The 22,890-nt window shown below is 39.2% G+C and overlaps 2 protein-coding genes across 8 annotated transcripts; both read right to left on the reverse strand.

Annotated features, from left to right (window-relative positions):
* Window positions 1-8,524: 8,524 nt before the first annotated feature.
* On the reverse strand, window positions 8,525-10,614 carry LOC111250351 (uncharacterized). Its single transcript, XM_022805468.2, has one exon. The coding sequence runs from the start codon at window positions 10,149-10,151 to the stop codon at window positions 8,877-8,879; it is 1,275 nt and encodes a 424-aa protein (XP_022661203.1). The 5' UTR covers window positions 10,152-10,614; the 3' UTR covers window positions 8,525-8,876.
* Window positions 10,615-12,837: 2,223 nt separating this feature from the next.
* On the reverse strand, window positions 12,838-22,392 carry Rep (Rab escort protein). 7 transcript variants are annotated; one of them, XM_022805457.2, is made up of 3 exons: window positions 15,854-16,053; window positions 15,435-15,553; window positions 12,838-14,858 (listed from the first exon to the last, which is right to left on the reverse strand). In XM_022805457.2, the coding sequence occupies exons 2-3, from the start codon at window positions 15,442-15,444 to the stop codon at window positions 13,180-13,182; spliced, it is 1,689 nt and encodes a 562-aa protein (XP_022661192.1). In that variant the 5' UTR covers window positions 15,445-15,553; window positions 15,854-16,053; the 3' UTR covers window positions 12,838-13,179. The 7 variants fall into 7 exon arrangements, with proteins under 7 accessions (XP_022661192.1, XP_022661195.1, XP_022661198.1 ...); XM_022805460.2 differs by having other exon boundaries at window positions 12,838-14,862; XM_022805463.2 differs by lacking the exons at window positions 15,435-15,553; window positions 15,854-16,053 and adding an exon at window positions 22,015-22,392 and having other exon boundaries at window positions 12,838-14,862.
* Between the last annotated feature and the right edge of the window lie 498 nt (window positions 22,393-22,890).

Below are 22,890 nucleotides of genomic sequence, written 5' to 3' on the forward strand. Positions count from 1 at the left end.
GTTCATACACCAAGCAATGTATAACAATGAGTAGCATCTTGGAAGGAGCACGTGCAGCGTCTTCCGTAATGGAATCAGACTATTCTATAGTACGCACGATTTTATTATGTATAGAAGAAAAATAGACAATTGTAAATAATTACTCCAGAGTAGGCATTGTTATAATTTATGAGAATTAAACATCATTACATTATCTACTTACATACTTAATAACTATTGCAGCGCTGCGAAGCAAGAAGGGCTATAACAATCTAATTTTACTGATATCGGTAGTTCTCTATTATATAATAATCTATAATTCTCTATAGAACGACGAAAATGAAATTGCAGATCGAAAGCTTAGTAAGCTAGGCCGCTCGCCAGCCAAAACATTGGATTCAAAATGTAGCATCCATGCTTGTTGGGAATTAGCAAAAAAAAAAAAAAAAAAAATTGAATTACACTGTATCTTTCGACCCGTAATTTTTAAACATACATACATACATATGAAGAGTTTCCGCTCAAAGAGCGGCCATGTTTGTTAGGGTACAAGACAGCTTCTTTTTATGCAAAGAGTAAATTGGTCTTATTAGTGTTAGAGCAGTATACTATTAAACTTGAAACTCATGTTTAGACTTATAACCCGTTTTAGATAGTCGAAAAAGCTACTGATGAGTGAACATGTAAAAACATATTGAAATGGCTAGAATTTTGTCACAAAGACTATCGGGTTCATGGATGTAGTGGTCGACACTATTTTTGTAAGAAGACCTTCAACGCAACTAAAAATAGGCAATCTCACATTAGTGTGCTTTTGGATATTGGGAATGCCTTCAGCCGCTTGAGGTACTCAGTCTTACTGCTGACATAAAAATGTATTGAGTGTACATCAATTATTACTAATAGCCTTAAATCACATTTGTTTGGAAGGTGACAGGTGATTAAGATTGGCCATATTGAATTCACGTTGGATAAGGTCAGTGTCAAAATGTCTCAAAACTTCGTCGTAGCTTTTGCGGATTACTTTCTACTTAAAGTCTCAGCAAAGACATTAGTAATGTATTTAGTAATGTACATAGCAATATACGATATAGTGGTGTGTAGATACACAAAGAAGCATCGAGATGTAGCAATGAACAGTATCTCGATGCTTCTTTGTATTAAGCTTACTAGAATCGTACCATACACGACCCGTTCTAAGAGATATCCATTAGGTTTTTGAAGTCTCCGGAATATTTCGCCTGTTTGTTAATGTCAATGTTTCTCCTAGACTAACAGATACCTGAGATCCAATCTTCAAATGACGATGAAATGGCAGCTTCACTTGATGACTCACTCAAGCGTCCAACTGCTATGCTGCCATCGCGGCATTGAGGATGCCATTCATGTCCCAAGTGAAAGCCATCACTAGTTGCAATCATTGTCTCTGCTCATACCATCGTCAATCCTGTCCTGCTGTTTAAAAATTATGTACGTTTACATTTTCTCTCGAGCTTTAAAACCTTTTCGATCGCAGACTGATGATACTAAAGAGAGCTGGAATAGCACCAAACAAATTATCGTGGAATCAGTGAGCCCTCTAATAAAAACTGTCATATATTATGTATACTATTTTTTTTATGCCGCTTCTAAATTCCAGCCCGAGCGAATCCACTGCATGTAGAACACCTCATCTGAAATGAGTTTCGCTATATAGATTTTTGTGCAATATCAGGATACTGACGTTTAACGTTCTCAAATGCTGGGAAGCGTAAACTTTTTTTTCATTAGACATCATTCATACTTTGGTTGAACCCGAGTTTGCCGATTTACCGCCAGCGTATTACCTTCCATTTCCACATATACAACTAAGTAAACAAGAAGTCGTAAACAGAAATTCGTTTAAACTCAAAATATCGCTTTAGCTGAAATGCGCGAGTTTCTGCTATTTTTTTTAGCCTTAAATGCTTAGAATCTTCAGCACGCTAATGCACACTTGTGTAACGCGCTACCGGCCAATAGGAAACAGAACAGCTTTCTTTTGTCCATAAAATGCACCGTCTAACGAATCAGCAACGCTTTCCATCATTTTTCATAACCGACAGACAACATGCAGCGATCGAGTCGGGGTAGCTAGAAAGCAGCGCGGAAAAGAAAGCTATTCCCATTTTTTCCATCTATCTCCGCCTACACGATCATTACGCTGTGCGTTACTGTGGGGCAGCGGCGCACCTTAACGGAACAACGTACAAGCAGGACTTAGAGACTTTTTCAGAGGTTTGTCTGTCCGAACATGAGCAGTTCACAGTGAGACTATCGTTTTTCAGAAGTATTTTAGTATCTGTAATGAGAAATAGTGAACAATTGCCTTAACAACTGTATACTGTTAGCGATTTCTTTCTGTGGGTAAGACAGTTCCCATTAGAATTATGGTATTGTGTGTGCTGGGAGCTAGCTTGGTTAGGAATGGCTTGGTAAGTCAAATAACCTAAAAAATATTCAAGAACTAGTTGATCTAGGTGGATGTTTACATATGTAAAAATAAACTGCTGTATATTTATTAAACTCGTTCCTCTACAGGAATGGCTACGGGTATTTGATCATACTTTGATATGGGGAAACATCGTTCCTGCGGGTGACTTTAAGAAATCAAATAAACGCATGTCAAAACATCTTAAAGCATATTTTACAACAAAGCCTATACTTCGTTTAAACTTCTACGCTGAACATTATCAAAATGCGAATTTCTAAGTTCATTGTATTGGAGAAATTAGGGTAAAGCATAAATCAAAATAAGTGCATGACCATATTCTCAGGCTTTCTGTAATCGTCAGTCGCCCACTAATGTTTCCCTTACAAATGCTACGATGGTAAATGCTGTATGGAAAGTACATTATTCCGGGGCATAGCCAACAAGATTAGTTCCGCGAGTTGATTTTGTTACGCTCATTTTCCTGAAAAATTTCCAAAAAAAGTACTGCTCTCATATCCTCGTTGACTTTTTGAGCCAACAGATTTTCCTTTTAGTGTAATCTTTTGCTCTATCGTTCATTGGAAACCTCATAACAGTTCACACATACAAAGTTATGGTCACGCAAACTGGATTTGCATTGCCTGTTGCCCAACCTACAAATAATGTCGAAGTACCAACCAATCGGGCGCGAAGCTTTCTGCTAACTCGACGATGCCGAAACTTCCACTTACCTAAATCTTAACACTGCGCTACAAACTCTCCTGATTTTGTCAGCATTGAAGCGGTCACTGACTATTTTTCTCAGTTCTCTATAATACGGATACACATATGTAATTATAAGGCCAGATTCGAATCAGTACATCCAGATTGTCTACGTACGTTGTCTACCATTGTATTCCGTATATCGAATCGCTCGTTTATCTTAAAGGCAAAGCAGGGCGCTACTGCCCTGCGTCATAAAAATTCTTCGTTCTCTTCCTTATTCTAGTTTTTTTTTGACGGGTTTCCGGTGACAGCTCCGGCATCAGTGCAAACTGGATGGAACTTCTATGCCTAACATGTCTAGCAAAAACCGTGCCCTGGTCCACCTGTAAACATCACTCACTTTCTGATAATAAAAACTGATAAAAAGCGACGATAGATAATCGCATGCAAAGCAATAAGGACCCATCATTTGTTCTCTACTAAATTCGTGCAAGTGATATTAGGTAGAGACGTATCGAAAGTACGGTTTATCCATTTCGTTTTCATCTTTTTAGTAAAGTAGCTGAGATCCCTAATAATGAACTATGATAGATAATTACTAATAATAATAATAATAATAATATAGTAGAAAAAAATTAGCTGGGTTCCGCGTAGAACATCTTCACTTTTGGTACTCACACCGTTCACGCGCTCTGTTACCGTCAATGACAAAACGCATTGCAGCGTTCAGAGTAGGAATGACAACTATGGGTTGGTAGATGAGCAGTGGTCGACGAGCTGTCAGAGTACACGCCGTAGTTGAGAAAGCGCTTTTTCCCTATGGGCTAAAGTTAAGTTTTTTGCGGTTAAAATCCAAGCATGTACGAAATGACCGCCGGTGTCACTCTACGTTGGCCATTTTCTCACAACCGAACTATAGGTAAACGGTACAACTGATCGAGTAAGACAAGTTGGACCTGACGACAGTGTCGCGCGCTTAAAGCTTAAACACTAAGCAGTTCAAGAAGAACGCCTCTCAAAAGAGCCGAGAACCATAGCAACTATGTTCCCGTACCGCCTGGATCTAAATACTAGCTTCCGAATCGCGAGACGTCCTATCTGGTAGTGCATCTGTCTTTCACTAGTCGCCTCAAAGCGAACCTGAAGAAGGCCAGTAGTCGTGTGTCTCCTGACATTAACAAATTACCCAGAGTACTGTCAGTAAAAAGGACTTCTTTAAGCGTCAACTTTATTGTCAATACAAGATGAAAACTACTTGGCTGCCCATGGCAGATCTCTCCTGTAGGCCGTGTTTGTAACAGGCGTTAAATAGACGAGGAAGCTTATACGTTGCATTATATAACGGTACCTACAATAACGTAAACTTTGCATAATGTTTAGTAAACGCGTAGAGATTCGTTCCGTTCTTTCGGGAAAAAGAACCTTCTTTAAAAGCAGTAGAGGCTCTAAGCTAACGAAAGTCTAAACAATTCAAGTATAGATAAACATTCGATTATGTTTTAATTTGACGCCTTACTGTTACAAATTCCCGTTAGAAGTTCGAATATCGGTTTACTTATGCGGATGGTAGGGCAAGCAGCGTCCCTAAGCGGCACTGAGAGGAATATTGAATACAACTGCTATGTGAATAAAGAAAAGAGATTCAGAACGACTCTACTTGGTGGCCTCGCGGTGGTCGCGCACATATCCTCTTTCTTTTGGCATTCAATAAGACAAATTTGAAAAGTTCCTCATCCAAGTATATAACAAAGGCCATGCACAGAGTTTGGGTTCGCGCGTGCCCTGCAAATATCCTTCGGTCGCAACAACAGCCAAGAAAATTTTGTCTAGAGTTAAATATAGAAATTCTACATTGTTTAGTACAATGCAGCGATACACAGGCAGTGCATCTAAAACCTCGACCTATAGTTTTTCAATTTTTAACGCTTTTTTCTATCGTATAATAGAAGCATCTGCATGTATTTTTATTCAACGTTTCTTACTTTTTATCTAACGTTTCTTTCTGGCATAACAAACGAGTGAATGAAAAAAAATCCCAGTTACAAAACTCGAAGGAAGCTAAAGAGCACTTTTCATATTATTAGTATACGTACCGGCTTATCACCAGCATGCTCTGGAAGGTACTAGCTGTTAATCAAGCTCAATCATTTGTTTGTCAGATTTATTCATCGCTAACGTCTACCCATTCATTATACGAGCTTAGCGGCATGCATCGAATAACCACTGGTTGATAGAACTAACCAGAAACTCGGCGCCAGAAAGAAAACATTTAACAGTTATTCAAAATGCAATATGTGTTTACTCGCATATGCAGATTATAATGCGGTTGGGTGATGGACAACCGTAGAGATACACGACACATCAATGATGCGTTCTTTTTTTCTTATCTAGACTCGAAGAAAAGTAGTAACTGCGTGTAGGTAAAGATGAGAACAAACGAGTGTGAGCAAAATGTCTTGAAGATTCATCCAGGCCTCCAAGTGTCGATTGCGAACGGCTGTGAAATGCATATAAGGAACTGGCAATAAACAAACTTGCCTCTTGTTCGGCATTCGGGTTCAGATACTTGGGAGCCAAAACTCGCCAGAAGCAAACGGGCGTCGCTGACATTGCGCGACTCGCGAGGCGTGAGTTATGAAATAAATATTATAGCGTTTAACTTGCCCAAGTTAGGGAACCATCGCGAATCTACTTCAGCCAAACAATATGGAAAATTGTTTCACTGTTATACTGCTTGATAACGTGACACTTTTTCTAAATGCTTGAAGAGGCAACACGTCGATCTCGTTTATGGAGGCCAGGTCTCACCTGTAAATATCTGTCATGGTAGTAAGAGATTTTAGCCACCTTACGCTAATTATAACTAAACACACACACTTTTCTTTGTCCCGAATATTGTATCGGTATCTGTTTTAATTCAAGTAATACTATAATACTTCGACTATTCTTCTATTGTATAATACACAACGCTGTGTTTACCATTTATAATACACAACCGTTTATTTACAGAACTGCATTTTTGACTATATCCAAGCTCCCTTAAAAGTAATGGAAAAGAAATGTCACTTTGCATATAGTATAATAGCAGAAACACCTGCAGGCGTGACATTTTATCTATGGAAAATAGTTTGTTCAAGGTACCCAGTCATCCAGGAAGGCTCTATGGCTCCTGCCAAGTGCTACCTTCAAAACATAATCCAGGACGATCCGAACCCTACAAGATATTCTCAACCTTTTCACATTAAGAGTGTACAAAATAATACAGACAGCAATGGCACCTTATTAACAATATGAAGAACTTCACTTGCGGCAGCACTCTCTCTGCTAGTCTTCAGTTCGGCAATAATAGTAGAGCATTTAGACGTTTGAGCAATAAAGCAAGTCCATCATTTTGATGTCCCTCGTTGTTGTTGTTTTGATTCTTGGGCATACAAGTGTCAATTAAATTATTGATCCCAAATCATCTAATGCTCTGGAACAATGGAAGCCGAGCTCTACCAAGTGGTACATGTTGCGCATTGACCATTCCGAGGCGAGAAGAACAGTATAGACTCCGTTTTATTAATATGAATAAGAAAACGAAATATCCTGAAAGCTTCAATAGATTCCATGACATGCACAGGAGCTACTTGTATTTTTCAGGCGACCCTGACAGGTTCGATATGAAAAACCATCGAAGTGTCACTCACGGAAGCGATAGTATTACAGATAATTATTGGCCAATATTTTAAGCGGAATGTAATTTGAAAAGCAGATGATCATGTAAAACCTGGAAACCGAATCTTGAAATGATCGTAAAAAATCTTATTCCTATGAAGGCCTAATTCGACGAATGTTAAGTGCCTGCTGACTTTTTGCAGAGGGAAATAATCTGGACTAATCAATTGTCACTGGTGTGCACCCCACTCATTCTAATCTTTGCGCGAAATTCGACAGGCCTAAGCCGTTGAAAGCAGCTACAACACTTGGAAGTATAACAAGGCAGGGCTGTTTATTTTTGATCGCGTTGGTAATCTCCTGCTAAAAGCGTGTTAGTACTGGCAAACTGACCATGACTTCCAAAAACTAACGTGGGTGAATAAAGAAAATTCAGCTGTGAACATACACCTTTGACATACACTTACAGACCAAATTCAACGATTGGCTGTTGAATAATATTTTTTTTAAATAAAAAATCCAGCTATGGTAGTTTTTTTTCCGTAATTTCTAAATGCGTGCTAAAGTCATTTGTTTATTTATTTTTTATTAATCCCGCCTACGATATATTCTACGCTTATTTTCTACATATATGGACTCGAATAAAGAAACTATATATGTTTGAGAATAATATGTAAATACTAATGCACATATATATGTATATATAAATATATATATATATTTTTTTTGAGAATGCAAATAATTTGTTTGCCGATATTTCAAACGCAGCTAGGGTATAAGTGCCCTAGCCTCTAGTCGATATGTTGTCAATCTGGACGATCCAGTCCCTTATAACGTACAAGTGACGAAACTCGCCCCCGAACAAATCTGTGAAACTCATTGAAAAATTAAATTTGAAAATTTAGCTGTTCGAGTACGAGGCCGGAAACGCAGACTGGGGCAACCGTTAGTATTGAAGTGGCGTTGAAAGGTAGTCTGCATGGTCGCCCGCTTCGAAGCAAGGACTGGAAGAGAGGATTTAGCCATGAAGCGTTATCAAAAAAAGCTTAGCGGAATGGAGATCAGATGTGTGTCATACAGGATATCGCACGAGGATCGCCAGACTATAAATACTCGACGAAAGAATGATGTTGAGGATGTTGTACGACGATAGATGGGAGTGTGAAAACGCGAAAATCGTCAGATGACTGTGATGACGTGTGTTCAGATGACAGTGCTCAGATTACGGAAGTGGTCAGTCGGAGCAGGGATATGAAGCGATTAGCATATTGGGCTGCAAAAGACGTAGCCACGGGAAAGAAAGCACTAAAATGCCTAGAATTAGGCACCGTACCGATTATACTATACATCTATTTCTATGAAGAGATTGAACGCTGAAACATCAAAAATGCTGTTAGGATAATGAATACATTTAAAGCCGTTTAGAACAAATGAATAAATTGGATTTTACGTACGGTACTGCAGTTATCATTATACTATATTAATTCAAATGGTTGAGCCAACACAAAACGAACTACATATTGAATCTAAGCTACCTTAGGCGTCTTCAAATTTAGTAGGAAAACACGTTAGTACTGTACCATTATGGGGACACTATCCGTGGTGATTGGTCAAGCAAAAGTTAACAAATTTCGCATAATTTAGAATTTAAAGAAAACTGAGTAATTGCCTGGCCACGCGAAACCAATTACGGAACGATACAGCTTAAGAGTTGCACAAAAAAGACAAATCTTTTGATCCAACATGTTCCTAGTGTATCATGCGTAAATCAATACATTAAGTTTATTGTTCACGGTGTCTATCAACTAGCAAACGAATCGTTGCGGCCCTTACACCCTAAACCACACCACTGCGACTACTCGATTACGTTGAACACAATGGAAACAATTAGTTCAGTGGCGATACGCAGAATGTGAAGTAAAGTCCGTTTGTATTATCATCAGAAAAGATTCAGTCAAGCTACAAATGTGCATTATTGATCCTTATACATACAGAACAATCAATAAATAAAATAAGAGTACCATACCACGAGATGGTGCATAGAGTCAGAGTTGCTATTTTGCCTGCAGCCGTATATATAGTGTTAAAATTTGAGAACAGAGCTTACGTAACTGGCAAATCGATCCATTGACGATACGTTTTGTAGCGCCGGCATCATGAGGATCGACGTACATGATAAGCGTCTTTCCGATCGATATCGAAGCGTTGCCCTAAAAACGTCTTCAAGCTCAGGCGAAATTTCTCGTTTTGGCCGCACTGGTGGGTGGACAATGATAAGCTTCATTATAGCGTCCTTAGCTTCTCCTCCATTAAGTAGATCCATGTAAGGTGGTTCACCGTCTATGAGTTCGATAAACAGTATGCCCAGAGACCAAATATCGGCTCGAAACGTATACGGCTTGCATTGAATCATTTCTGGTGACATCCATAAACAGGTGCCTATAGTCGATTCGAACTCCTCGTCGCGATAGGCAAACCGGCAGCTGAGACCGAAATCGGCAATTTTTACTTTACCGTTTCTCGATAGAAGTATATTATCGGATTTGAGATCTCGATGGACTACGCCTTTTTGATGAAGGAATGCCATTCCTGTAAGTACTTCACGCATAACGAACGTAGCCATTTTCTCAGGCAAACTATTTGCCGGATAGACCAGGTTCAACAGATTGTAGAGCGATGTTTCCATGTACTCCATAACGAGAAACGGGACACGAACCGAAATACTTAGGTTGTTGCTAAGTTTACTATCTTCATCAATTGGAAACGCCATATGGCATGCAATAAGCGATACAACGTTCGGGTGCTTGCATATCCTTAGGGCTAATAGCTCATTCAAAAAAAGCGAAGGCAGCTTTGATACGTAGTGTGGATCGCATTGTTTGATGGCTACATCCTTCCCGTTATCCCGTTCTTTCGCGGAAAACACCGTTCCATAGCCGCCCCCGCCGATGATTTCCTGAATTTCATATTTGCTTACAGGTTCACCCGGCTCACTGAGAACCTCGAGCGCCTTCCGAGCCTGTTGGGGGTCTGGTGGACATTTTTTAAGATCAGGATAAACATAAATAGATTTCCGCTTGGCCCGGTAAGAAATCGAATTTTTTGACTCGTTGTGAATAGGACCAAATAGGTTTTCGTTGTTCTTTTGTTGCTCCTGCTGCAAAAGATTCCATCGGTCCATCCAAGGCTTTGGTAGCCCGAGCAGGCCTTGCGTTTTATGCCATACACAATGGACGGTGCGCACGGCCTTACTGGGTCGCCCAATGTCATCTGGCGTAAGAAATCTAGAACCACGTCCTGCTAACGACTGCGGCCAGAGTGCACCAACAAGCCTGTTTCTTAATGCCTTGGTAGGCATCTTGAACGACACTCCTATTCAACAATGACAAAACACAAAATTAACTGTTGCAAGCCCTATTGAACGATAAACGATCTAGATAAAACTGTCAATCCAGTTAATCACGAGATTGTTTGTTTGGTTTGGCTAATTGTACCTATATTAATCAGGTACGTGTTGTCGTTAGTGTACGTCGATTCACGCATAGACATTAACTATGTAGGCTCACAAAATTGTTCGGCAGCACGTTACATTGCATGAAATGCCACGCATGCATGAAGACGCGAACAGTAACAATAGCTGAGGGGCGACTTTAGGTAGACTGCAGCGCACCGTGCTGGATATCGTTGTGTACGCGTTGCCAATTAACTGAAATACACAGTATATGCTACAGAAAACATGGTCGTTCGGCTGCAACAAAAGTGAATGGGAAACTTGATTCAAATCAATGCAGAGCCTATTTGGGGTATGGTTCGTTGAATGCTTTCACACGAAGGGCAGCATACGCTACATTTAACGTGTGTGTTTATTTCAGTTAAGTTGATCCATCTTTGCTTGCTAGACACTTCACAGCAAATTTAGTCGGCTTCGTAAGCGATGCGCTATACGATGCCATTGAAAAAGCTGTTTTTCAATTTTAGGCTTCGTTTACTATATTCTTGTATATAATAGTAACAATAATAGCATGTTCTGTGTCGCTTATTACCTACATTCAAGAGGTCTGAGGGCAGTTTGTCTATACACAGTTCATTAAGCGGCATGAATGAAATGAGCTTGGTAAGTGTAGAGCCAAACGAACACGTTAGGCAAATGACAAAGCTTCAATTAGGTCCTCTATATGGATTAGCTAAAAAATAACCACATTTATGTGTTACATACACAACGCTACATGTGTGATGGTACACAGGGTGCTACTGCAAACGCCTATTTTTAATTATTTTTATCGTTAATCCAATTAGTTAACAGAAAACTAAAAATATATGTAATGAACTAAAGTTATTTTGGGATAAGTTTTTGATCCATTCTACATGACAAGGAATGTACCACAAAAAATTCGAATATGAGAGTTCCGCTTTACCTCAATCGTGTCTGTTAAATATCAAAGCTAATACCAATTCCGTTTAGGGACAAAGATATGCACAGGTATCCTGCTTATGTAAAAACAAAAATAATAAAACATTTAGAGATATATTAAAGTCGATTTTTCAACATATAAATGTTGCTAGTCAGTAATGAAACGCACTACTTTGTCGTGTTACCTTCATACACACGGCGGAAAGCAGCCAGATACATAGTTACCTTGTAACATTAATTAGAAATGGCCTATTGAGCCAATGTGAGCCAACCAAATGTGTGCGCTCCACAGCCGTGGAACTGAAGCTCCAAAGACAAGCAATAAAGTCTTGTGTGTGCAAGCAACTCTTGAGCTACTGCAGATTTAGAAGGTCGAAAGTTTGTACGTCTATTTTAAATTCTCATTTGGTACATCTCTATATGGACCATTTATTAGAGACGGAGAGACAGTGCTTCCATAAAACGGGCAACGAACAAGTGATGATTTGCCAAAAGAAATTTAAGAAATTGCGAAGGATTGTGGAGATTACAGATAATATAAGGGAAAAGGAAAAAATATACGCTTATAGTTAGTTAAGACATAACTCTGTGGTTAGCGAGGGTCGGCCTTTAGTTAGAATAATGGTTTTTAAACTTAGTTACTTTTGTTTGAAAACTGTGAATCCGTTGGTATCCTAATTGTAGGCATATAGTCGGTCCCTTCTCCTCTTTGCAACAGACAGTGAGTTTTCCAGCAAATATTTTTAAGGATAAATCTGTTTTGTGAGAGTATTGCAATTAGTTCTCAGATATGCATACATGGTATACAGTGAGTATAATAACTTAGTGGACGCTCAAATCACCATTTTTGACGGCACGTGGCTTCTTCCACATATCACGGACATGCAGTGTTATCGAAATCACAGCCTGTCTCATGTTCTGATTATATCGAAACAAGCTAATTTCTACGTACATTAAGTAACCAATTTCGCATTGCTGGTCTGTTACTTTAAACGAGTAATTCAAGTAGATACACAATTCATAGAAATAGCTACTGCTTTCTAACGTGTACAACTGTTTTTGATCGAAGCAAGGTCGCTAATTTAGGTTCATTTATTTTTCTGCTGGTTCTGTCTGTTCCTCTAGTCAGTATATCCTCATTATTATGGACTCTCAAACAATATAGTTTTTTTTATATCTAACGCCACGGGTGTCTAGCTCGCCAAATCTCGGGTAGAATTTAGAATGCCTTTTGACTTTTATAGATGACAAGTTTAAAGGTTGTTCCCTATCACCCGAGTAGTATATTCGACAAACAGCTGTGTTCTGTGATAGAATCACAGTTTCTCTTTGCCGTCAGTGTCCATTGCGGATGAGAATCACAAGACTTCTTCTCCGGATCATGATTAAACGTCTCTTACGAAAACGCTCAGTATGATTACATTATTCGTTTTGGAGCTACCTTACAGTGGGTCTCGAATAGTATCCCCATTTATCGGTTGGTCACCATATAGCCCCGTTTGTCTTGAACAGGTGCAAAGGGTTTGATCATTCTCATTTGATACTACTTTCGGGCAGTAAATTTATAAAAAAAGAAGCATAACTAAGCATCTGTTGAGTACTGTGTTTTTCTAAATAGTAATAACACAAACAGTTTGTATGATGCATTGGCTTTTATTATTAGAGACAATTCAAAGACCAGATTTTCGTCATAGCTGACATGTAAAATACTATATGTGTTATAAATATTAACGATTTTTTTTAACCAAAAAACAGTTTTGCTCGTCAATGTCTATCATGCATAGTCTCTTAATGTTATCAATCACAAGCCAAGCAAAATCTGAGAAGAAATTTTAACTTGTTTATAGCCTGCCGATGGCGCCTATATTCGAGTCTATCCATGTAGTAACTAAAAACAATGCATTGAAAACAAAAAAAAAAAAGAGAAATATGTTATTTTCACAAGGTAAGTCCACCAGTACAAAATTAACATTAATTAGTTCATGCCCGTTTCATTTTGCTCGACATCTTCTCGGATATTCGTGGCGCAATTTAAAGCTTCATCTTGTTGATCTTTCCCTGGCTGGCTCTCTAAATTTAAATTCGATACAGGCGCATCTAAACACTGAGCAGTCGATTGCTCAACCCCACCGGTAGCGGGTTTTGCGCTAGGCTCTTCGAAGTCCAGAATAATTTCTTCTGGGTCTGGTGCTCTTGGCAGAAACTTCTCCTCTGGGAACATACTATAAAAGACGTGCTGTGCCTGATCGATGTGGAAGTCGTAATCCAAGTGAAGACCAGGTGATGCCATTGTGAATAGATTGTGGATGTCACCAGAAATCGAGTAAGCTTTGCTTGCAGTATCTGGCGTATTGAAGTACGCTACCCACACCTGCTTGTCGTATGGGTAAAGCTGATCAACTACCGGTTTGAGATCCTCTTGCGCTGTGGCTAATTCACCTTTTCGGCAAGATAAATGCGCAACAACGAGGCCTTTTGGACAGACCATCATTCCTGGACCTTGCTCGATGACAGTGACAGCTTGCCGCGTTCCCTCAGGAGGCACGCGTAATAGCGTGATTTGCTCTTTTTCAAGAGGAAGCATCGATTCACAAGCAATCACTATTCCTCTTGAAACATACTCGATGCTTTCTGCCATCGGTTGAGGTGACGTATCCAGATTGGCGATGACATGGCTAGCTGTAAATGTTTTTCCCTGGGAGATTACTCCCACGATCCTATTGTCATTGTTATTAACCAGAAAGCCGTCGGTTTTCCTTTCTAAATGGTAAATACCACCGAACACCGCGCATAATCTACAGAAGCACTGAGGCAGCTCGCCACAACCATAAATCGGACATAAAAACGGGCTGTTGCCGTAACGACCAAGTGACTGAAGAAATTTTTTCGCATTGGCCAGGGCCAGACTTGTCCGCGTGCTTTCATCACACATCGCTATTGAGTTAACGATAAAGTGGCGTAAGTTATCGGTCAGATGAAGTTCTTTCTGCTCCAGAAAGTTACTGAAAGGTTTGTCTAACCAGTCCGCAAATATTTCTTGCTTTTCAAAATCTTGAATCGCAGTCATCAATTTCATGAGTGCCCGCTTCTCGACGACGTTCACACTTTTTGTTGCAAACACGTCCGCGCGAGAACACGGGACCTGTTCGAGGGTACCGTTCTTAAGTGTTAGCACACGCGAAACGAGCTTGAATTCGGCATACTTTGCAATATTTGATGAGATTAACAGTTCTACCATTTTGCCCCGAGCAAAGAGTAGACGGGGTGCAAGATCCAAGTTAAATTTACGGGAATCCTTCCGCAAACAGTCCTCTGTCCATCCGCAGCCTTCTGGTATTCGCAGTTCTACACAGACATTCGAAAATAAGGGTACTTGTCTTGCCGGCACAAAATGCTGACCTTTAGGAATACTTCTGTCAAGCGGCACGCTGTTATCCGTCTCTTTGGTAGCATTGGCTTGATTGTCAAGAGCCTCATTGAGGTCGTTGAAGCTGAAGGCGGCAAAGTGCGCTCCGTAATGGGATCGATTATCAAAATGGAGGACACTTTTGCCGATCCGCGAGCAAGCGGCCGCGACAATCGATTCGCCAAGACCGGTGCCAAGGACGATGAGATCGGCTGATGACGGAAGGTCGTCCATCTCTCTACTGCGGCCTGGCTGAAACGACAGTAGGAGTTAAACATGTACTGTTAACAACGGCTGCTCTTCTCTGTATAATCAGGCCGGAAATCAGCAAGACTTAACAACGTATCTCAACATATCGTAGAAGAGAAAATGTTAACAGGTTGCTCATTTTCCAAATAATAAGTATATATCATCATTACTGGCCTTGCCGTGCGAGGAGTATTAATCAACTTTTATTAAAAAAAGAAAGCAAATCTCTGTAATACAAGATATTGATCGATATATGTTAGATATTTGTAGGGAATATATATACTTTTTGGATGCACGCATGTATTACATATATGAAGCACATAAGCCCTCAACACATCTTTTTTCATAGTTCTTGCAACACATTATTATTATGTGGTTATTCAAAGTGATCGAGTTCACTGTGCCATTCATGGCTCTAAGTGTTTCACAATTGAAAAATTCCGTATTACCCACACCGCTATATTAAAATGAAATACAATAGACAGTACATGAGTTAAAATTTGGAAGAATATGCATTCACATATACGCTGAAAGCGATTTTTCTTGTCCCAACTAATTAAATAACGTTAACCTACCCGTACTCATTAGACGCCCATCGCTTTGCAAAAATATTTTTTCAATCGGCTACTTCGCTGCGACAACACAACACTGACATGGTTATAGGAAATACGACCATTCGCGTATGTTCGGCTGCCTAAAGGAAATTTCACACAATAGCCATCTGGACATATATTGATACAGTTACACATATGTAAACAGTATTTCCACAATAATATAAATAAAAACGAAAAACCATGCAAGTAGACGGCTCGAAGGCTTCTTTTTTGGCTTAATTGACTGGCATGAGCTCATTAGTGATATCAGGAAAACTCGCGTGGCTATATTCCCCAGATTGTTGAAAGAAATGACACTTTGGTCTCTAAAATAAGGCGAAATTTTTCGTTGTATCATTAGAAACTGATAGACGAATTACGAAGAAACATTGCCGGCCTACCTATCTCATTGGCAACACCGAGAACGACGTATAATATTCACACACGACGGTAACACTCAGGTCTCGCATACAGATCAAGCAGAACATTTACAAAAATGAATACGACCCACACTGTCACGCCGTTTCGTTGTCTGCCCACTTGTTCGCCCTCTCGTACACCAACACCTAACCACAGTCCCACAGACAAGCAACGAAAGACGTATTGGCTCACCAGCTGACTCATATTTGTTTACATTTTAAAACGTCCGCGATCGCGCAACAATGGCGCCAAATTTGAACATGTTCGAGCATGTCAGTGTTATAATTGTTATAAAAATGTTGCACCTACATATAATTCGGTTTAATATACACTAGATAAAATATTGTACCTTAACATTCTATTTTTAGGTCCGAATCCGCTTAAAGCTGTAGTATATCACGCCAGGTGTACTTGTGTTTCAATAACATCTCCCATGAGTAAGCGTTCACTCTCTTTTCTTTAATTAGCTAGTATTTGAAATAGAATATATTACAACGTTAATACTAGGCAAGCGTGGTAGTAGCAAAAATAAAAGCTGATCTAACGATTTTCTAATTGTTTATTTCCCACTGTCGGGATGTATGTGAACAAATAATCGGTTTAAATAAACAAAACACATCGAAAACCTATGACATCTAAACCGCTTATTTTGAATCGGTATTGAAAAAAGGATGGTGAAATCACGCTTGAACATAACAAAGCCTTTGTTTACTATCCGGTATAAATCCGGCATTATTAGTATTATTTGTATTTCGATAATAGAAGCATGAGCGCCATTATGATAAGTAGTTTCATAGCAAATCATGCAATTCAACGAATTTAATTTTAATTAACTTGGTATGAAACCTAGGTGAAGTTTCTAGGTTCTACCACGCTTTTGAACATGAAAAAGACGTTTAAATTTTAGGACTATATATAGATATTGCTCTAAACTCTGCCACTGTCCAGTCAGTGAAATAAATAGGAAGACTTCGCTTAATTTAAATGTAAATAAACACTGACGGGTTTTTTTTCTTTATTTTAAGCTAAGTCAGCGTAATTTCGGTAAGAAGTACCAATTATCATCCACAATCGGCATTTAATGGCTTTCTTCACGAATAAACATTCTTTGGTCTAACATATTATTTCAAACCTATATTGCCTGTAAGAACTAACATTTCTGTGCGTAAATTTATGACCGATTCATTTAAAATGCTTTGTTTAAGATTGTCCATTGCGAACTTAAACTCTATTCACTCCAACGTATGAGGAAGCACAATCAAATCTAGTTTTGTAGAAACACTACTATAATACGGGTTTTTCTGAACGCCACACAGAAAGTACTGATAAGATACAGAACTCACAAAATTAGAATTGAGATTTTATGCACTGAGACCTAGTGGTTCTTGTAATTCGATCAGGCCTGAATACGGTCGCATTTTCAGTCCATTCTGTATGTAAAATGCGTCCGACAGGTGACCAAGCTTTGCGGTACACGCTGGCTGAGGTCTTCACTAATGAAGCTTTTAGATATGGACCACGACAATATACCCTAGTAGCGCCCCGCCGCAGACTCGATTTATTATTATTAGGCAGTGTCCACTTTATGTTAGGTGTGCTTAACCCCCCTCAATTACTCGCATCGTATTTTGATTGGATAGGTTCTTTAAGCGATACCAAAGAGCGGTGCCGAAGCCTGATGTTGAAGGGACAACTGAAAGTCTGCTCTGACAGAAAAACGGTACTTTTATGAAAAAACTTTATGTGAACTTTCGAAACAATTACTTTTGGAACTGATAGAAATGGAGCTGGAATAAAGTACCAATATATGTATTACCATTTTTTTAAATTTTATTTTTCACTTTGATAGTGTTGCTTTTAATAGTAAGTGTAAGGTCTTTTTTTTACTACGCAACCGAAACAATATTTACGTAAGCCACGAAGTTATGTAAATTATAAACAGCACCGCATTAACACGCCTTATATTGTCTATTGCCGGGTATATAAATGCCAAAGAAGCTTGATGCATTGAAAGACAAGCTTTCAGAAAATCTTTTCTTCTCTCTAAAAAAAGAATATGTTCAAAACACCATAAGTTTTTGAGGTATAGACAGTTCGTAGCTGGTTTTCAAGTATAACATGTGAAATATCTATATAGAAATTGGTTATCTTTTGTGACTCGTAGCTTGCTGTTTCGCGAATGTTCATCCGAGACCTGTATTGCTACGAGAAGCCTCGTTCAAGAGATGATGCACACAAACGTATAGCATAGCTAAAACACCGATCATTTTCGTAATTTAGGCAAAGATCAGTTCTTTTTAGGCGAGACAGATCAGCGTGAAAATCAAAAACATCCTTTCTGTTTGAAATCAACTGTCCTTGTCGCGACCTATTTCCATTTAGCTTCCGAGACCTTTCAGCTTAACGAAGATTTCCACGAGGTAAATGGGAATATTCTCTATAGGTGCGATGTAAAACACTTGAAACCTCATAAAAAATTGCAACAGGTAATGTTTGACGATCTTGCACTTTTTTTCATGTATTAGTGGTTCTTTTTTTAAGGGAAATCACCAATTCGGTCATCCTAATGAGCTACAACTCTTAGTCGTTTTACACAATTTAGATCTTTCAGCCATTTTGAGTCCTTGTTTACACATGAATATATACTGCCGTTAAGCACCGTTTCAGTCGGCTGGCTCTTTGCACGGATCAAGACTGGTTTACGCTCGAACACGACGAGATTTCAAGTTGTGGTGTACTATAGCGGGGACAATGAGGTTGTCCTAATGCGGTCGAAATTGATTTGCGAACGACTCTCCAAATACAGAAGTTGCTCCACATTTAAAACCGAATTACTTGAGAATACAACTACGAAGAGTGTCGAAACGTTAGCAGCCTTCTTGCAATGCCAAAGGACGACCTGATTCATAATCTACAAGTCTCAATAGAAAGACATTTCGAGTGACTTAGGCCAGACTTAGGCTAGATGACGCAGGGCTAATTCCAAATCCGCATGCAATAAGACAAAGCGCGTCGGAAGATGGCAGGGAACCCGAAAGGTTACAGCAACAAACTGAATCGGATGCCACCCTCTACCCCTTTAATGCGTCGTGTTATTAAACAAAGTTTCGGGTTAACAAAGACAAAGGATGAAAAAAACAGCTCTCAAGGCTTTCAAATCATCTAACCTTTAAAGCGTTAGTGGATAAATTCACGGTCTACAAACATCAAAAATGTGAGTCGTACACAGTTCTATCCGTTCGTTTTTAAAAATTTCCTTCTCGACAGAAAGAGCCGACCTAGACTTACTTCTATCCTTCGGTAATAAACTGGGTAATTGGAAATGCGATCCATATTGTAGTTTCCATCTCTGCTCGATCCTTTCAACTTGCTTAAATATAGCCTTCGTTTTGATAGACCCGAATGCGTTGTAAAGGATAACTTCAAGTTTGCTACAGAAAATATGATTTACCTGTAAATTAAACAGATAAGTGCACAAAAAATGTATGTGCATGAACTTACATGCGCATTGTGTTTAAAAGAGAGGAGACGGTACTGTTGTTATAATGAGTAAGTCAAATGGTCGGTTTTTTTATTAATTACCAGATAGAGGGTATTTATTTAAGCAGTTGTTCGAAATGCAGGGCAAGTCTTCCTTCTGTTATCTTTCTTGACCCCCTAAACAACCATCTTAAATCTTATTCTTTGGTGAGTTGTCTACTAATCTAACGAATTTAGTAATGTAGTAACCAGACTGTGGCCCTAGTGGTACATGGCTTTGTTTTACAACACAGATAATGAAAAAAAAATTGAATATAGTTACAATAATTATTTCAACAACAATCTTCTACAATTTCTGCAATTTTTTGTGTCCAACCATTTTTTGAAGAGGACCGATTGTGGATAGGATGCTTTGGTTCACTAAAGCAGAAAATTATGACGAAAAAGTTGTTTGCATTCATGTCATTTTTAGCAAAGATTAATTTCACAGTCCACGTATATCACCGTACGCAATTAGAACTCGCAATTAGATCTACGAGGTTTCCATTGTAACCGAAAATGTTTAATTGCACACTCTATCGTACACCACTAAGCACATTTCTAGTGTAGATCTTTTAATAAATAGACCTCATAAAAACAGTCGTATACCCCACTGCTTATAATATGTGCCGGCGCAGTAATATTGGTTCAAACAAGCTATTATAGAACATAGTGGGCGGTAGAAGATAATTTGTCTCCAATTAGATACTTGAAATGATTGGAGATAAAAGATCGAAATAGTACGACGGCTGGATCCCGAACTGTAGGCCCTTGATTTGCTAAACGAATGCTGTTACCGCCTATAGGTACCCCTACCGGTATCGCAAACCTCAGTTGGAAAAGTGCACGAGATTTTACACCACAGCTTGTTCTATACATGTCATATTAATATAGCTATGACAGATGGTAATCTATTTTTATATCGCATAGAGTAGTATTAGCAGAGTTAAAATGTTTACCTTAGATTCATAAACCACTGGCGGACATACCCCCTCCCTTTGCCACCCCCATAAAAAATCTGATAAGGTCAGCGGGTTGGATTAATCTCAGGTTGAGTTATCTGAGAATTCGCATGCACAGCCATGAAACATTCATTATTTTTATGGACGGTTCATTCTATGAATTTTTAATCGAATTTATAGAAACTTAATCATTCTTAATGTTTTGCAAAAGTTTCTTGTTTTTTCTCCATCAAACGATTCCCCATATTCAGCTGACTGAATTAGAAGATAGAACTGTTCATTATTGTTGTTTTTATTTTCAAAACTTTTAACATTGTAACAAACTTTTCGAGCGGCCTGAAAGTAATTTAACGCTTACCATTTGAACTTCTATGACTTAAGTATCGCCCAGTCGGTGTTTAGCAGCCTCAGCCCTTTTACAGAAAAGTACACGGATTTATGTCCACATTCTATAGATAGAAAGTAAGATCATCTACATTGATATCTGGCATTTGAAACGGTTCAATAGAGCGTCGTTCGTCGACGCCATTACGGACGCCGCCGTAATGGCTGACTGTGTCCACCAAAATGTTCAGTCTCAACTCTCATAGGTTCGATATCACGAACGGAGACATTGCCGTGACAAGGTCGTCTGTGTTTTGTAACGGAAGTGCCCAAAGGAAGAGCTGGTTCAGTATACGGATAGTGTTTCGTTTCTGTATATTTTTGCCTACTAGATAAGTTTCGATTATATTACTTACTACTGCTTTTAAAATCGATAATTATTATATATAATTTTGATCGCAATATAGCTAATAAGGGAGCAAAAGAGAATATATACTTTGATACATTTTGTTCTGTTCTCTTATCATGATTATTGGAAAGCAGCGTTTTCATTTAATAAAGCGCTAAGCCCTTATCGATATTCAACAAAATATCTCAAGTGAGCATCAACATGAAATTGTCGAATGTCGATACGCGTTTATCTCACACACTATGATCTCGGATTCAAACCTTTTTTACGAATCCACCTTTTATCTGCCGTAGTGCATTATTTTCTTAAATCCGCTCTCATGCTTCTATTTGAGCGCGACTCTAGACCAGCCCAGCTACGTTTTGCAAAAAATAAGGCCAGAACACTTGAAAAAAGTGATCGCTAACCAGAGGCACGCTATCTGAGATGAAAACAGAACATTCACCCAATATCATTCATACGGCCGACAACGCCAGTATCCTCCATAACCTCCTCCTGATGTATTGTACGTTCATCATATTTTGCAAGGTTACCCCCAATGGCTGTACAGGGAATTGTTTTTATTCTGAAGCATCGAGATGAGCTAGAAAATTAGCAACTTCGTTTTTCTCCGCTTTTGCGTCTCACCCACATTCTGCTCGGGCTGTTTGCCCCTCCGCCCACGTCCTTTATCAGGTTTATCGTAGATGCAAGTAACGAAAAGTAGAGGGGATGGTAAAGTAAAAACACAACGCAGACCAGGTTAGAGGAAATAAAATTAAACGAATTCCAATCATACTCTTCGACATACTGCTATTCGTTCACTATTGCCATTGTGCGTTTCTATTTGGCCTGTTTCGCCTACATATGCCATCGCCAAGCAAGGACTTGCAAGGCAGACACTTGGATTATGTTGCATCAGGGGACCGCCGGCAGACTACCAGCTTACCTTTATTTGTATCCGTCTGTTTTCTGAGTCCACCCGTTCTGCTTTGCTTTCCTGGTTGGGCTGGGTCTGCCGAATGATTGCCTCGATTTCGTGTTCTTTCCATTTGGATTTTGGCGGTAGTAGCGGCGTCGGGAGTCAGCTGGTGTCGCCTTTGTGGCCGCGCGCCGTATGTTTGATAGAAAACGAATCCAATACAGTCTCCTAGGAGCAGAAGTATTGAGCAACAACGCGGAAGAATCTCGCACATACAAGCGCACGCACTCGACAGCTAGCCGTGTCGCCGTAAGGGCTAGTATAGAAGCCTGCCGAAGAAAGCAGCAGACAGTGCTGGCGGTGGTATGATGTCCAACCCCGATACAAAAGTCTCTGCAAGAACTCAGGCTGAGATCCAAGGCGAGGTCCCTTGCCGCTCTCTGAAGGAGAAAAAAATTATTTTATCTATCACAGTATTATTATGAGCACTGGTTTAGCATTTATGTACTTTTTTTTTTATTGCGGTTGTCTACCCACTGATTCGCTATATTCCAACGTAAATAAAGAAAATAGAAATAGGAGAATCAGAAGAGAAATAGAAATAGGAACAATCATTTATCAAACACTATTCGCCATATGACATAACAAAAATTACCCTGTCACAGCTATTAATACACAGGTATATAAAATAGCCAAGAGGTTATCTGGTCCAAGATGGCCGGCCAGAGACCCAGAACATGAAAGGAAAATTGTGGAACAAGTTAATTCCATTAGCATGCTAATGATTCGGAATAGATCCTGTTTAGCATAGGTATCATACACGTACGTACGTGTGCTACTACTTCCTAGATCTGTGGTAGAAACGATGCGCGATACATCTCACAGAGAAAGGCAAGTAACAAA

Source organism: Varroa destructor, unplaced genomic scaffold, assembly GCF_002443255.2.
Source record: "Varroa destructor unplaced genomic scaffold, Vdes_3.0 BEIS01000004.1, whole genome shotgun sequence".
Taxonomy (NCBI): domain Eukaryota; kingdom Metazoa; phylum Arthropoda; class Arachnida; order Mesostigmata; family Varroidae; genus Varroa; species Varroa destructor.